Below are 17,588 nucleotides of genomic sequence, written 5' to 3'. Positions count from 1 at the left end.
GGTCTTATAAAAAGGATGGAGAGGGACTCTTTACTTGGGTAGATAATTCTAGGACAAGGGGGACAAGTCTTAAACTGAAAGAAGATAGATTTAGATTAGATGTTAGGAAGAAAGTCTTCATTTTAAGGGTACTGATGCATGGAAACAGGTTGCCCAGAGAAGCTCTGGATGGCCCATCCCTGGAGGAGTTCAAGGCCAGGTTGGATGGGGCATTGGCCAACCTGGTCTAGTTGGTGGCATCCCTGCCTATGGCAGGGGGATTGGAATTGAATAATCTTTAAGGTCCCTTCCAACCCAACCCATTCTATGATTCTGTGATTATGATCATGTCTTACAAGGAGATCAGGTTTGTCAAGCAAGACCTGCCTTTCATAAACCCATGCTGACTGGGCCTGATCACCTTGTTGTCTTGTAAGTGTTGCGTGATGGCACTCAAGATAATCTGCTCCATGAGCTTCCCTGGCACCGAAGTCAGACTGACAGGCCTGTAGTTTCCTGGATCCCCCTTCCGGCCCTTCTTGTAGATGGGCATCACATTTGCTAGTCACCAGTTGACTGGGGCCTCCCCTGATAGCCAGGACTGCTGATAAATGATGGAAAGTGGCTTGGCAATCACTTCCGCCATTTCTCTCAGTACCCTTGGATGGATCCCATCTGGCGCCATATACTTGCTTACATCTGTGTGGTTTTGCAGGTTGCTAACCATTTCCCTGTGGATTATGAGGGCTTCATTCTGCTCCTTGTCCCTACCTGCCAGCTCAGGGAACTGGGTATATGGAGAACAACTGGTCTTGCTGCTAGAGACTGAGGCAAAGAAGGCATTAACCAACCACATGAAGTTTAACAAAGACGAGTGCCGGGTCCTGCACCTGGGACAGGGCAACCCTGGCTATACGTACAGACTGGGCGACGAGACTCTGGAGAACAGCCCCGCAGAGAGGGATCTGGGGGCTGTGGTTGACAGCGAGTTGAATATGAGCCAGCAGTGTGCCCTGGCAGCCAGGAGGGCCAACCGTATCCTGGGGTGCATCAAGCACGGCATCGCTAGTCGGTCGAGGGAAGGGATTGTCCCGCTCTGCTCTGTGCTGGTCCGGCCTCACCTGGAGTACTGTGTGCAGTTCCTGGGCACCACAGTAGAAGAAGGACATTAAACTGTTGGAGAGTGTCCAGAGGAGGGCGACGAAGATGGTGAAGGGCCTAGAGGGGAAGACGTATGAGGAGCGGCTGAGGGCACTGGGCCTGTTCAGCCTGGAGAAGAGGAGGCTGAGGGGGGACCTCATCGCAGTCTACAACTTCCTCGTGAAGGGGAGTGGAGAGGCAGGTGACCTATTTTCCGTAAACACCAGTGATAGGACCTGTGGGAATGGTGTTAAGCTGAGGCAGGGAAGTTTAGGCTGGACATCAGGAAGAGGTTCTTCACCGAGAGGGTGGTTGCACACTGGAACAGGCTCGCCAGGGACGTAGTCACTGCACCAAGCCTGTCTGAATTTAAGAAGCGATTGGACAGTGCACTTAGTCACATGGTCTAAACTTTGGGCAGACCTGTGCGGTGCCAAGAGTTGGACTAGATGATCCTTATGGGTCCCTTCCAACTCGGGATATTCTATGATTCTGTGATTAAGTTCCTCAGCCTTTTCCTCATCTCTTGTCACTATATTTCCCTCCACATCCAATAAAGGATGGAGATTCTTCTTAGTGTTCCTTTTCTTGTTTATGTATTTATAAAAACATTTTTATTGTCTTTAATAGCAGTAGGAAGATTGAGCTCCAGTTGGGCTTTGGCCCTTCTAATTTTGGTCCTACCCCACCCCACAACATTTTTGTTGTCCTCCTGAGTGGTCTGCCCCTTTTCCAAAGGTCAAAAACCCTCTTTTTCTTCCTGAGGTCTACCCCTAGCTGTCTGTTCAGCCACGCCAGTCATCTTCCGCTCCAGCTCATCTTTCATCTTTGACCTACAGGACTGCCTCACAAGGGACTCCACCAACCACTCTCCTTAACAGGCCAAAGTCTGCCCTCCAGAAGTCCAGGGCAGCAGTTTTTCTCACACCCCTCTTTAATTTTCCAAGAATTTCAAACTCTGTTAATTTGTGACCGCTGTGCCTAAGATGGCCTCCAACCTTCACATCACCCCCAAATCCTTCTCTGTTAACAAGAAAAAGATCCAGCGGGGAGCCGTCCCTAGCTGGCTCACTCACCAGCTGTGTCAGGAAGTTATCTTCCACACACTCTAGAAACCTCCTAGACTGTTTCCTCTCTGCTGTGTTGTATTTCCAGCAGACATCTAGTAAGATGAAGCCCCCCAAAAGAACAAGGGCAAGCAATTGGGAGACTTCTCCCAGCTGCTTGTAGAATATTTTGTCTGTCTCTTCATCTTGGTTGGGCTTCCACCAGGACATCTGCCTCATTGGTCTTCTCTGTGATTCTTACCTATAAACACTCAACCCTGTCATTGCCATTGTTCAGCTCCAAACAATCAAAACACTCCCTAACATACAGGACTTCCCCCCCTGCCTCTGCTTCCCATTCTATGCCTTCTGAAGAGTTTGTAGCCATCCATTGCTCCACTCCAGTTGTGTGAGCCACCCTACCATTTCTTAAATTAATATATATATATTTTTTTTAATGAAAGATATAATTACTATGGGAATTATGGTCCAACTTTTGAAAATTTGCCTCCAAAAGAAATAATTTAAGTTTTGCATTTTCAATACTATCAATCTTTATAAGTGTAAATGATATACTTGGGTTTTGCATGCAGAGAGCAAACATTGCTATATTATTTTAACTCAGTGTTGTTCTCTACTCCCAAATACTGTTATTACAACTATGTTTACATTATGTAAGCTCAGTATTTGACTTTGTGGCATCTGGATATTTAGTAGATATTTTAAGGTTTCTTAAATTGTTTTTATTCTTAAATAGTTTTTAGGGTATCAAATCCTTCCATTCAAGGTAATTTTCTCCCCCTCCACCTGCTAAAAATTCACACAGAAGTTCTCTTGTTGGTGTCTATAGTGGTCACATTTGGGTTGGGTTTCAGGTCTCCTCAGATTTTGATTAAACATGGTCAATTCCCCTACTCAGTCTAAAATATCCATCTCTAGGAAGACTGACCATAAAGATCATCTGAGCATAGAGAAAACTATCATAATATCATTTTCAGAACAAAGATATAGGGGTCTTATGCATATCTGATCAGTTAACATCTCTAAAGTTTTGGTATATTTGTACATTTGTACATTTCAGTGATTTTTCTCTCTGTAAAGAAATGACTGATATAAACGGACAATTAATGATACTTTCTGTTTTGGGCAATCTCTGGTATATGCCTAGCCTTACATAATTTTTGTAAGAGCAGATAAATAGGCAGTTTATACTAGCTCAAAAAACAAACAAACAAAATCCCTCAGTGAGTATAAGGTTTCTTGGTACAGATTTAACCAGATCTCCTTTAGGTCTTTTAAAGGTAAAACTGTCAGCAAAATATCACACCCCAAACTGACACAGTTACACCAGTGTGAATTTTCATATGTAGGCCAACTCTTGCTCTACTATATGTAAAATGAATCATAGGCTGCAGTCCAATTCCCTTAACAAAAAATAATTGGCAGAAACCTCTACTGCCAGATTTGGCAGCACAGGATCTGTATGGGTACGCCGGCTGAATTCATCTTATTTTCAGAGGCTCTTCTTCAAAACAAGGTTACCCTGTGTGAGTGAGGCATCATCAGGAAGTTTGCCCTGCTGTTGCCCATTTTATATCCTCACTGACGACATGATGCTTAACTCTGTGTGCCACTGGGCCACTCTAGTGAGCACCACATAGCCTGATGCTCGATATTAGTCTGGAAAAATGGTGCCACATGGCTACCCCATGTTCTTTGTGGGTGCTGCTGCACTGGTACCACCTGCAATCCCAGCAGCTACATATTGGTGTGGCTACTGTGAAAACAGGTGCAATACAGTTTTGTCCACCATAAGACACAAAAAATGTGAAGCTCTAAACCCAGCTCTTTGTGTTCCCTTTTTCCTTTTTTTTGTTTTCTGAAGTGTTTGCTTTGTAACAACCTTTTGCAAATATGACACCTAGAATTGTACCTTTTTGCACCCTCCCCCAAGATGAAAAATGAAATTACTGGTCTATTAACTGATTTTAAGATCCAAGGGTTTATTAAAAAAAGGATTCAAAACTCGGCATTATTGCAGTGTATGAGAAAACATTTTTATCATTGGTAAATTATCACTTACTCAATTTCATCTATCTTATTAAAAGCTATGTTGGAACAGCCTGTTGCTTAAATGAACATACCTCCCCAGGAATATGTTGTTTTGATTCCACGGTTCTTTTTTTGTTAAAGCCGTTTATGAGCTGAAGGAAGTGAAAGACAAGTGGAAAAAGATTAGCAGTTGATATCTCTAGTTCTGACTAGATCCTGCTGCATGTTTAATATTTAGTTGATCTTAGATTTAAAAATAATCTTGATATGCATTCAGTAATGAAATGGTAAATATTGCCTTGCTGGTTAAGGCTCAATAAAAATAACAGTGAATGTGATGTTTAACAGGCGCCATTTTTTTAAAAGGTTTTCTTGTCTTTGAAATACATAGGTGACAATTTGGCTTAATAAAAGCTGGCTGTAATTAGTGATACATGCTTATAAGGATTCTAAGCGTTCAAATTCAAGCCATGTTAGGGCTTTCTCATGTTTAAAACCCATCCATTAGATTAGGTGGAAGGGTCGTAAAGCATTCTGTGAAATCAGGCACTGATATATCACTCTTGAAGGGTGTTAATTTGGTTCTCCAGTTCTGATTTGTTTGGAAGAACATATTAATTGCTTGTTAGACAGAATTAAACCATTTTGTGTTACAAAAAAAAAAAAAAAAGAGAGAGATAAAAAGGAATTGCTGAAAATAAAAAGCTGGATCTTAGCAAAGCATTCATTCTGATTACAGCAGCTTGTTTTGCAAAAGGCAGAACAGGATGATTCTGTCTTTTTGGATCTTTGAACAGCTCTGAGAAACAAAGGCTGATATTGCTGAGAGCTGAAAAACAGAGAGAATTTTATTCCCTGCCAAAAAAATATTCTTAAGGTCATAGTATGATATGGTCTGCCTCAGCATCTCTCCTGGCTCACAACTCAAGCAGTCAGGAAAAGGACTGCAGAAAAGCTATTTCACTTGAAAGCAAAAGCACTTGGTTCTCTTGCGGCTGCAGGGAGATGATTGTACCTGGGGCCTGATCCTGTGCCTCCTGAGCCAGGACAGAGTCCTATTAAAGTTAATGGAGCCTAACTTGGGCGTCAGGACTTACATGGATTAAGTCAAGAACAAAGTCATAGCTACCCAGGAATCTGGACAGAGGGGTCTCTTAAAAATCACTTAAAAATTACTGTCTCTGCAACAACAGTGTCAAATTTAAAGTACGGGGCATTCCCAGCAGATGCGGAGGTTCGTGCTGTGTGTATGGCAAGATTGTAGGAAAGACAGTGGCTGGACAGACAGCAAATGAAGGGTAAATATTCTCATGCTCTCCTAAAATTATTTTTTAGAAAAATCATGTTGCTGAATGATTCTTTTTTAGAAACATACAGAATATGTGCAAAAGCACATAGGATGTAACAGATGCATATTCCCACAGCAGAATTGTAAACATTGGTTTGAAAATTAAGGGGCAAGGCTGCCCCCCTCTATTATGTTGCCTGGCATGTTCTCATGAGGGCTATAACTTCTGCCATGTATTCCTGAAGTACATATATGCATAAGAGCGATGAGCTGGAGCAAGGACCTACTTGTTCACATGAGCCCATCCTCATGGCAAATCGTATTTGAATCCCCGGCTTCTTAAAGAACATTATATGTAAAGCTGACAGAATGTTAACCACCTTTTCTTGATAATTTCACGTGTTTGGAGTGTTGTTCTCAAATGGTGTGGTGAATCTATTTGGGAATTTTATGGATTCTGTATTTGAGTTCAACAGAATTCACAAAATTTTAATATCATGGGGATCTCTTTCACATCTGAAATATATGCGCACAGATTTAAAATTTATTTTTTGCAGTGACCTTAACATATCTTGTCTTTTGGCTTTGTCTGCTTCAATTCTTAAGTCTCTGGCAAACAGAAAACATTAGTATCTTAGAAACACCAACGGGAGACTTCCTTTGTATGATTTCCTTTTTGTACGTCGTAAAACTAGAGATCCAAACCTTGTGCTCATCGTTTGCTAGCAAATGTATGCTTTGCTCTTTACTTTTTGTCTCTTTAACAACCTGCTGAACCTCTTGTTTTTTCTGCCTGTTGAATTTCTGTCTTACCCTAACCTCTGAGCTCTGTGAGCCAGGAGCTGTCACCAGAACTTGCCGTTGTCACTGCCAGTCACTCAATCTTGGCTCAGAGTCCATGCCTGTTACCAAATGCAAAAAACAAACAAACAAACAAACAAACAAACAAACAAAAAAACAACCCACGCATCTCGTTTATTAGGTCTGATCTTACCCTCAGGTAAGACAATGCTGTTTTTTGTTTTGTTCGTTTTTCAGGCTTTTGAGATATTTAGTTGATATATGGGGGAAATTTACTTTGTGCTTTAGGAAGGATGTGTATTGGCTGCAAAAGCTTGCTACTAATGTACGTGGTTGGCTGAAGCACAAATACTCAAATTTCTCTGTTGAAAGATATATAAAAACTTTTGGCTTTTTCTGAATGTCTGCAACTTTATTTGTGAGATAAAGGTCATCCAATTTTTCAGATTCACTTGTCTAAACTTGTTCTGTCCATCTGTTTTTGTCCTGGCACACACACCAGTAAATCCTTCGTGTAAGTGCTGTTTCATTGTTCTTCCAGAACAGTGAGGATGAACATTCAGGAATATTATTGTTCTCTAAATAAAATAGAACTGCTCTCATTTTCTCTAAATAGGAAAATATCCATTAGCAAGACAGATAGGGGTGTGAAGTCCATAACAAAATAATGATATTATGTGTGTTAGTAATCAAGATAAAATATGGCTTCATTTTTAAAATGATACCTAAGATACAGTGGAACAACAGAGATTTAAATAATTCAAAATATTCTAACATCAATGTTTGTTCTTTTTTAGCTGTTTTTTAATTTCTGAGGGACTCATTTGTAGCCATCGTCAGATTTGGCCACAATGTAGTGGGCGGGTATTGCAGTACTTTGCAGTGAAGCGAATTGCTTAAGCTTTTATATATTTATAAAATATATATGAATTATAAATGCTGTATACTTTTGCACTATAAAAAACTACTAGTCCTTGTTATTGTCACCCCAATGGGTAGGTGGAAATGGTGTAAAATTTATAAAGTGCCTTTTGGAGTCAGATTATGATCCATATTTAGATTTGTTAAATGACAGGAGAGTAGAAGTGAGATATGGCTGCTAGAGGCTTGCATGTTGCTTAAGAGAAAACAGAAAACATGAATGTCTTAAATTGTTAGAAAATAATGGCAGAGTCACTGTGAATAAGCGATGAACAAAGGAAAAGATAAGGCAGAATAAATTGCTTCCAAAAATATATATATATATATATATATTTTGTCTGTGATGCTCTTTCTATTTATAATGGGGAAAAATGTTGACCCTGTTGTTGCATGAAGTTGTCACCACAGGAGCAGTGAATGTGACTTTCAAACAGGCTGGGCTCGGTCTGCGTTTACCTGCGGTGGCATATGTGGGCAATTGTAATGGGGCAAAAAAGCAGGATAGGGCACAGCTGCCACAAAGGACTTGCCTTCAGCAGGCAGAAGCCTTGCAGGCTAGCTGAAGTTGGCTTAGTAAACTCCTTCAGAGAACTTTCAGTTGACTTGAAAAGACAATGACATTTTTGAAATAAATACTTACGTAGTGGAGTAACTGCTGTTGTATATCAGCATTTCAGATGATGCAAAGGAAGCTGTTTCTGTTTTCTGGGATGCCTCCCTGACCGGAGGCATTATTCATTATTATTCTCTGGAAAGTTGAGAATCAAAAAGAGCACTTCAAAAACATAGCATTTGGATGATACTGGGGTAAAGACAAGTAAAATGCAAGTTAATGCATCAAAACAATTTGTGTAACGCAACAGCAAGCATTTTACATAATTTCCACAGGAGAAAACATGGCCTGTGAATTTTCCTTTTCCATGTCAATTAGCTTTCCTCATGCTTCACCAAATGCCTCTAGCATCACCTAGAATTACTGCGATAATGGAAGTTTAACTTGGCAAGAGGCGGAGTAACTCAGTCAAGGCAAGAATAATGAGACAGCCACTTCTCATTTACACAGCCAAAACCACCCCTCTCTCTCTGAGTCCTTGACCACAGCACAGGAGTGCTCATGTCTCCTCCTCACACAGCACTGTGGTGGTTTGAAGGGGTAGGTTGCATTTTACAAGATTGTGAAGAACAGATTGTCCTGCAGCCAGACTGGGTTAAAAAGGGCTCGATTCTTGGCTTTTCCTGCCTCAGCAGGACAAAACAGCCTTGAAGCTGGTACAAACGACCAGGTGGGGAATTACCCAGTATGGCACATAACATAAAGACTGCTCAGTGCTTTTCACCTCTTTCACTGGGTGAGCAGTGATCCTCTGTTGAGTGCTGGACATTAGGCTCACTGTTAAACTGTATGGGCGTTGCTACTATATATATAATTTTCCTTGGACATCTTTTTTTTAACCTTGTTTTGCATTGTTACATTTAGGCCTCATCATGCCAATGGGTTGTTACATACCAAGATCAGTTTTATGGATATTGCACTGGCAAGGATCACCAAAGGAAAATAGAACAGAAGTGATACTGCCTCTCATTTTGCTGATAATGGAAAACCATTCTCAAGCCCCAACTTGTAAGTGCTTTGTATTGAATTCTCAGCTGATGCAGACTGTCTCCATGACACAGAAGAAGGAGTTTCTGTGTGCCAGTGCTCCCAGTGGCTTCAAACCTCTTCATACAGAGCATTCGCAAAATCAAACCTGCAGCAAACGATCCTGCCTTGAATGTGCTTGTGAACATAGATATTCCTTGCCATGAACCAGAGAACAAATTTTATTTGAACTCTGTCCCCTTGTAATTTTTTCTTTGCAATCCTCAATATGTTTTTGCATTTAGGGACTGAAGAGACCTTCTGTAGCTTTGCTAACACATGCCAGTTCCCCTGGGTTAGAATAAAAAGCTGTTTAGCCTGGTAAAATTCCTCACAGCTGTTAACCAAAGATTGTGTTGGATGAGGGGCATGCCCCATATGTCAGAGGGTGCCGAGTTCACATGTTGATAGGGTTTCACATTTTAATTTTGCTGTCTAAAAACACAAATAACAAAGACAAAACCGCAAGCCTCCCATGGCAGAATGATTCCAAATAAAGCAAACTATGATTGATTTTAGTTTGACAGCTGAGAATTATTATGCCTACCTACACAGGAGCACATAAATATTCACCAGAGAAATGAGTGTCCAGCCTTGTCTTTTGACTTGTAAAGTCATCTTGGCCGCAGTTCTGCAAAGACAGTACATGCTTAGCTTTCAATATGAGAGCTGTAATTAAAAGTAGCTTTATCTCTTTCTGAAAAACACCGAGTATGTACTAATGTAACTACACATCTGATCACACCATCAGGTTACAACAGCTCTACAAGCGATGGCCCATCCTCTGTGCTGTGTAATTGATCACACGTGAGTTTTCTAATTCCCCATCTACTGCCAAAGTAAAATGTTTTCATTAAGATTTAAGTTGAGTTGTGCTAACTCTCAATGCTGTTTCAAACTTTGATTGTATGGTTTTACAAAACTTTTTACCAGTCTTTACCCAGGATGCCAATATATGTTATAAAATAATTCTGATTTAGTTGAAGAGATTTTCTCCCCTGTTCAGAAAAGTTCTTTTTACAAATAATTCAGAGGGTTACATACTACTGAACAAGCAAATCTGAACTACTCATTTACACCAACCAAGGTTCATTAAACACATAGGGGTTTTAATTATTAACAAGAAGCATATTGTTCAGGATAAAACAAAATTATGAATGTGTTTGTGCAGCAGTGTATGAGTTAATTCAGTCTGACTTCGCAATAGAAACTACCTTGGGTGAATAAGGAACGCAAATACAAGCCTTTGCACTCAAAGCTCTGAATAAAGTAGTTGTGCTAAACAATTCAAAAGGCAGTGGCCTCCCTTTCCAGTGCAGCAGCTTGACAACTTATCAACAGCACAGGTAGGTTGTACGATTGCCTTAGGTTTAAAATAAAAGTGTGAACACACCCAGTACATGGGAAGAGAAATTCTGAAGCTTGCTCACAGGTTTTGTTGGAACATGTCTAACTATTAGCAGCAGGTAAGCACCAACATAGGGGCTGATTTTATACTTTTCAAACTTGCAGACAACTTTGTGTTTTCTAAGGGAACACACAAATGTCGTTCATCTCTGGACCCTTCCCGTATCCCTACTGATAAATTAAAAACAATGGAATCCCACCGCTGGTCAGGGTATCAAGCAAGTTTTCAAGATGGTCATGTAAAATTGTACATACAGTGTTTAAAATTAAGTAAGCCATTGTAAATGCAGCAGAGTGGTACACATCCTTTCTCTTAATTCCCTCATTCTTTAGCATGAGCTGTAGTGGATGTGCACCCTTTTTGCACAAAGTAGAATGATTTAAAATGACTCAGACAGAAGGGGAAAAATTAGGTCATTTTATCCTTCCCTAACTGTCTTTCCAAGCCTAAGAACACTTTTTCGTGTGGTTTAATTTAATTTATGTATCTAACTGTGATCTCATGGAGTCATCTGAATGAATCCTGTGAGCAAAATTAAGAGGTTTTATTTCCCTTCTACTTTTTCCTAATCACAAAATTATGTCCAATAAAAAAGAAACAAGATTTTAAATATTTAGGAGCTGTGTTTAGAGTGGCAATGCTAACAAAGTTTATAGGCCAAAGTTTTCAAATATTCTGACTAATTTTAAATTCCAGATTTACCTCTTCCATAAAAAAGCCACTATACCTCTTGGAGTCAATGGGAAATACGGGCACTCAGTGACTTTAAGTCAGGCGATGTTTGTGCAAATATCGGGTCCAAATATGAGTCTGACTCAATTATTTAGAGTCGTGTCTTAATTGTCCAAGATTATACCCATAAAGTTTCCTGCTGAGGAATGTTACTTTGGAGCACCTAGCTTCTGGGGCTTAATGTCTCCCCAAGGTCTACATCTCTTCTGGGGATGCAGAGAGCAATCTCGTTCCTGGCACAACCCTGCCCACTTCCTAGCCTGTACCGTGACACTGCCAGGGTCAGAGACAGGACAGGGACAGGAGAAGGCAACTTCGTGCTTCAGTCTGTGAGGCAGGGACTGCCACATCATCTGGGAGACCAGGGTTAAACTGCTGCCTGAGGGGGATCAAGTCTACCTGTCCTAATTCCCTGAAGAAAGCCCTCTGCCCCCTGCTCCAGCAAACAGCCTTTTGTAAGTTGTGGAGAAAAACCAGAATTTCCATTTCTCTCTGTATCCTATGTAATGGAAAATGGGCGTTTCCCCTGAAGGTGTTGAATTTGGGGTTCCCCAAACTTTAATTAAGCCTGTGAAGAAAATTAAGGATGAACTGCTGCCTTTTTTTTTTTTTTTTATCTATGCTTGGCTCCTTTTTGGTAGGAACATTTGGTGCCTACTGAAATGCTTAAGGCTCCTTTGTGCCTTAACCCCTCTTTTTTGGAGGAAAGTTGTAAGATGGATATGGGTTTGGGATGTGCTTTCAGGCACTGTGTTTGAAAACTTTGTCCCAGTCTTTAACAGGTCATGCTTGGACTGCAGATTTCTGGTTGTGCTTTTAAAAGTAAGTCTTAAGTCTGTATATATGATACATGAGCTATGAAATCTTTCTCTAAATTTGTTTTATTGCTTTTATATGTGGTATAAACTGAAAAATATTTTACAGTCTCTATATTAAATTCACCAAAAGTAGAAGCAGTTAGAATTTAAGCAGGTTGTAATACATTTCATACATGGACATGAAGTTACCAGTGTACAAGTAAAAAGTATTCTGACTGCTGTACACTTAACCTTAACCTTTTAGCCTGATAAGAATTAAAGATAAAACACATTACTGGAGAGTAAAAGGGGAAGGAAAAAGATTTTAACTGAGTTACAATAGAGAATGAATTACAGACTTAAGCACAAACATGAAAACTATGACTTGTTGAATTCCTGCCCTGAATTTAATGTCAAGTTTCTGAGAGCCAGATTTTTACAAATTCCTTCAGTTTTTCTGTTAATTATTGTCAGATCATTTAGATGCCTATATGCGCCTATAAGCTGAGAAGGTAAATGCTGAAACCCCCAATATCGTACTTGGAGTTAATCATCAGGATTCAGATGGAAGTGATGTTCTCTGTTTTAAGAAGTATCATAAAGGATCTGTCATGCTTGATTTCTTAAAAAAGAAAGGGCTAAATCTGTGCACATGCTAACGTTAATGAAGTACTGAATATTTATTTTAGTAAAAATCTGCTCTATTGTCATTAAAAATGATTACAATTTTGATGTTATAAACTAGAGCTTTTGTTAGACTGTAGATGAAATACCTGAGGTCTTGGCTCAAGCTCTCTGCAGATAAATACAACAAGTTAAGGTATTATTAAGACAACATATTATGTAGTAAACAAGAATTAAGAACCACTATAGAACTTAAACATGCTAATATAAAATATATGTTAAATCCATAATAAAGAGGTAATAGTAGATTTCAGCTGAGTTTCAAAAATGATTTCACAGTCACTTAGGAAAACAGGCATTTGAGAACAAAACTTATTATTGATTAAAGTAAATAAAGTGAGGGGCATTGAGGGCAGTGGCAGGTTGTAGGGTGAAAGTCACGGATCTCAGGTGCTGGGGCTCAGGGTTCACCCTTATCCTCAAGCAATACAGCCACCTGTGGTATGTTCATGGCAGTGCCTTAGCTGATGCTGTTCCGTGCTGGCCAGCATTGGCCAGCCTTGGGATGTGATCCAGGTGTCTTACTCCATAGCTGCATGCCATGAGCCCTGATCTGTAGAGTGTGTCCCTTGGAGCTTTGAACGACGGACACACTAGCTGCACTTTGGGTCAAGGAGAGACTAAAACAAGATGTGAGAGTGTCCTTCCAGTTTGTTTAATGCTGAGTGGGTTTCACTTCTCCTTCAAGTCAATCTCAGTCAAATATTTCAACAGCCATGAGGACTAGCCTTGATCCTGCTAAGCCTTACTTAAAAGAGGAATCTTAATTCATTCAAGTCGCAGTGACTTTGATGGAACTGCTCACATGTGTAAGAGTCTGCAGGATCAGCAACCCTTAGCTAACAAGGGAGTTGTGTAAAACTGAATGACATCTGTAAATAAACACAACACTACAGACCCTGGTGTGCGGCTCTGCTCCTTTTTGGACACACTATCCTATCGTTGCTGAGGCAAAGTCTTCCTGCTCTCTTTGCATCACACAGATGGGATCAAAAAGCTGAAGAATTGCTTTTTCATGACGGGAGTCCATCACAGGAGCATTGCTATTAGTCTTTGCTAGCCATCAATGTCTGGAAATTTCACAGTCAAGTTGCTAGTGATTGTATTGAAAGGGTTTGTGTGTGGGTGGCTGAAAATATGGTGCTTGGCCTCTGGTGCCAAGCTCTCAGGCAATATCAGCTGTCTTTGCACAAGTGATGAGGCAGAATATGTTACTTTAAGTTTAATATTCAGAACTTTGTCTGTTTTGCTGTCAAAAAGCTATACACGTGGAGGGGATTGCTGCTGATTGCAGAAAGCAATTAACTACCTCAGCACAGAAGAAGGCATCATGCAGTTTGCATGGTGAAAGATGGCGTGAAGTGGTTCTTTCATTTCTTACATTTAAATTAATCTCCTCAAATGCTCTTCTTTATATGGCATCGATTGATTGTTACATCAGTAGTACTTTAACATTAGACTCTCTGGATGTGCCGTGGACTTCCCTGTGTTTTGTTATGTGAATGTAGATAGATGATAATCTTTTTCCCCACATTTAATAGAAACATTCCTATTTGTTTTTTACCCATTATATTACATAGCATTATTAAAAAAATATATTAAAAAACATTATTGAAACTGCCTAATTTGATTTTTTTTTCTGGTGCTTCTTTCTTTACTACAAAATCCAGTAGATTACCTAAAAGTCATGAAAAAGTGGAACAGATTTGAAAAAGAAAGAAAGCCAAGAGAGAAAGGAAATCCTGAAGAGAAGAGAGAGGAAAAGGGCTTGAAATCAGCTGAGTGTAGCAAAAGAAGGCTAAGAATGAAAATACGCTATGATATATGATACATGGACAGCAGTCAAGGTAAAAGTGAATGTCAAGGACAGATGGAGAACAGGGTGAGGAAATGTTGGGTGCTTTGCAAAACATTGCTTTTGCATCAATGTACATCTTTAATGATGTACATTTTGTTATCTCCTTTTGTTTTATAATGGTGATGAAAGCTGGCAATACCCTCCAAAGGACATCCAATACATGGCTGGCAGGACAATCTCTTCTGGGCCACCATTTAACGTCAGGTGTAGGAAGGAGTTAAAATGGTGTTTGTTGGTACTTTATGGGCTCCTGATGTATTCCACCTGTGCACATCTGTCTTGGAATACTCATCAGTACTCATTTTTAGTTGAGAGTGCTTTTCTCCTTCTCTCCAACATGCTTGTTTGCATGCACACACTTCGGCAAACAATGGCCCCTAAGCTGCTTAAACAAACAAACCAGGCAATTTTATTCATCTTTTCTTAACTATTTTGGTTTATTTTTATGCTGTGGCAGAAAAAAAAAAAAAAAAAGGAAGACAAAAAAAAAAACAAAACACTAACAACCACAAATCTGTTCCTTCAGGATTTAGTGCTAGCCAACAAAAAAGTTTAGCAGTGGGCAGTTTGGAAAAGGGATAATATATATGTATTTAAAGATAAACTGTTCTTTATTTCTCTCTGCAGCAAACCATATTGCTGATTAACCACTGCTTTCATAAACTACAAGTGGGCCATTTAAGCTGTTTCACTGCTGGTTAATGTACTGTATTGTGCTCACTCTTTCTGCAGTACCTAGCTAGTGTTTTGTTTTTATTAGAAATTCACCTATCCTTGTCTACTGAGGAGAAAAGAAATTACACTACAGAGCCCTGCAGCCCATAAAATGGCAGAGATTCCTAAATAAGACTGGCCTGAAACTGAAACCTCTGTCTGCCTGCACTGTAATGAAATGCATGACTACAGGAGATAATAATAATTGCAGCAATAGCTCGTTACAGCTCCCAGATGATTTGGTGCTGTCAGGAGTGCACTGTCCTCTGACATCCCAGGAGGCGAGCAGCATCACTGACTGCGGGCCCTGATTGGTGTAGTGAAATATTGCTGGCAAAAATTAAAAGGTCTTGGTGTCAAAATAATTCATGATATGCATATCTTCCATTCTGATGAAACGGCTGATATCCGGATTAGCAAGATAATAAAACTGATCAGGCTACAGTTAAACAATTTAAGTTGGAGAGCCGTTCATTTTGCAGGTGTCACTTGTCAGATCAAGGGGTCAGAGCGGGATGAAAGGCTCTCCCCAGTAACCTTCGGATGATTTGGATCTGGAATGTTCTTCATGATTTGTCCAAAGTTTTCATCACTGTGCTGCCGAGTAGCATTACTGCGGCAGGCTGTGCTCTGACATTCAAATCCTGGGAATGACAGGTTATTAGGAGAAGAGAACTGGCTGTACATACATTAAGCCCCGTATCTTTGACCTGTAATTTGAACTGATAGTGATATTGTAATTGAGTGAGTAAAAAAAGAAATTTTTTATTAAAACACAGGAAGATGAAGAAAACGTTTATTTTCAGGAGATTTATGGGTTCATAAAATAAGCTTTTTTGATGAAGATTTATTTTACCATTCTTGAAGTGCTGAGCTGTATGCTTACTATTTATTTTATGGAACGGTTATTTAAAATAATACAGCTTCCTATGTATTTCCAGTTTGTTCATCAGTACCCAAGTCTGTACAGATGGAGAGAGATTCATTTCATATGGGAGTTCAAGTATTTGAATAGTTCGAGGATTTTCCCAATAAAATGGACCTAGGAAAATATTGTACCCAGTTAATGCTCATTGCTTCAGAGACCCTAATGTCCTTTCTTGACACCTTATTGCAGGCTATTATTATACAATGGATCTTCAGTCATATGGTTATAGGGAGTGGGGCAGAGCCGTGCTATCAGGGTAATTGACTCCATTGTGCAGCAGCGTTACACACTTGAGTAACTAATTTAATGGAATGTGTTTTCGTGTTCTCCCACACAGCCTGTCCCCAGAATAATTCTCCTGTCAGGGCCCCAGCAACGAGGGACAGGTGAGGAGTGGCTCAAGGGCTCTCAGTTTCTTGAAGACGGGGCTGCTTCTCAGCAGAGGCTCAAGCAGAGCCGGCTCCCATGGTAGATTTGCTGCCAAAGAAACAACTGCCTCCAAACCCAGGAAATTAATTGGGGTTACAAAGAATACTGAACCTTCAATGCTTGTTTGGCTGTTATTATTATTGCCAATGATTATTATTTGTGACTCTTGCTTTTTGTTAAACAGTAGAGCGATAGCTCTTTGGCATAGGTAAAGCACTTACATGACCTATGGGTAGCAGGAATCAGGCTGTACATCTATTTGGGGCAGAGCTCTGTATGTATGTGGAAAATTCCTCTCCCTTGAAACTTCAAGAAGTCTTGCTCTACTTCTGTGTGAGCAGGTCCTTGCACAGATTCAGACAGAAGCTTCTGTTTCCCCCCCACACTATAAAGCTGATTACAAAGGACGGTGATGGTTTTAGCCAACATTTAGCCAATTGTTTGTTGATGCTATGTTTTGCTTCTGTATTGTTCCCAGAGGTGCAATGAAACGGAGATCAAAAAATCACTACCAAACAGATATTTTTGTTTCCCTGTTACCACTTTTCTAGTGTAATCTAAATGCTTGGTCATATTGTAGAAATTAATAGGATATACTTCATTGCTTTGGGTTTATTCTCTGTTAACTTTTACAAGCAAGATCACTGATCACGGAGAAGGCATGGACCCACTGCATTTACATGATTGCTTCTTTTACAGAAAGGGAGTGATATTCACATACCAGGTCTTGTTTTAAACCAGAAAGCCCAATCCTGTACAAGATTTTTGTCTCAGAATCGTTCTTCTGGCTTCTGTTAAAGTTCAGATATTTGAGTAGATTCCAAACAAAATACTTCACAAAAGACTTTTACTTAATTAGTCTCCCCAAGCATATCTACCTCTTCTTTTGTTTGTAATTACATCACCATTGTCAAGTGAATATTGATGCTTATATAATTAAAGAATTGATCCTTAAAGCATAATAACATTATAGTAATATCTGCATAATTGTATTAAAAAAAAGTTTCCAGAATGTAAATTTTATGGCCTGTCTTTCAGAGGGATTTGGATATGCTTGCCCTTACATTTGGGTCAAGTACAACAGAAATTTGTGGGCTTACTCTCATGAGTAAAGTTAAATATGTAAGTATATATCTGAAGGACTAAATCCATAGACCTTCCCACATGCAATT

At 39.8% G+C, this 17,588-nt stretch overlaps 1 protein-coding gene across 2 annotated transcripts in view; it reads left to right on the top strand.

Moving 5' to 3' along the window:
• Window positions 1–17,032, top strand: part of LOC308190768 (uncharacterized protein) — a 47,466-nt gene extending 30,434 nt beyond the window's left edge. Inside the window, exons 3-4 of one of the 2 annotated variants that reach the window (XM_080582449.1) lie at window positions 8,705–8,848; window positions 14,158–17,032. In XM_080582449.1, coding sequence (XP_080438575.1) covers window positions 8,705–8,848; window positions 14,158–14,315 — 302 coding nt within the window. In that variant the 3' untranslated portion in view covers window positions 14,316–17,032. Of the gene's footprint in view, window positions 1–6,349; window positions 6,506–8,704; window positions 9,852–14,157 lie in introns of those variants that run through there. The other variant, XR_013947479.1, reaches the window with a different exon arrangement.
• The last annotated feature ends 556 nt before the right edge of the window (window positions 17,033–17,588 follow it).

This window comes from Anser brachyrhynchus (genome assembly GCF_964034855.1).
Source record: "Anser brachyrhynchus genome assembly, chromosome: 2".
In the NCBI taxonomy this organism is placed as follows: domain Eukaryota; kingdom Metazoa; phylum Chordata; class Aves; order Anseriformes; family Anatidae; genus Anser; species Anser brachyrhynchus.
This window is presented reverse-complemented; position numbering and strand designations above follow the sequence as displayed.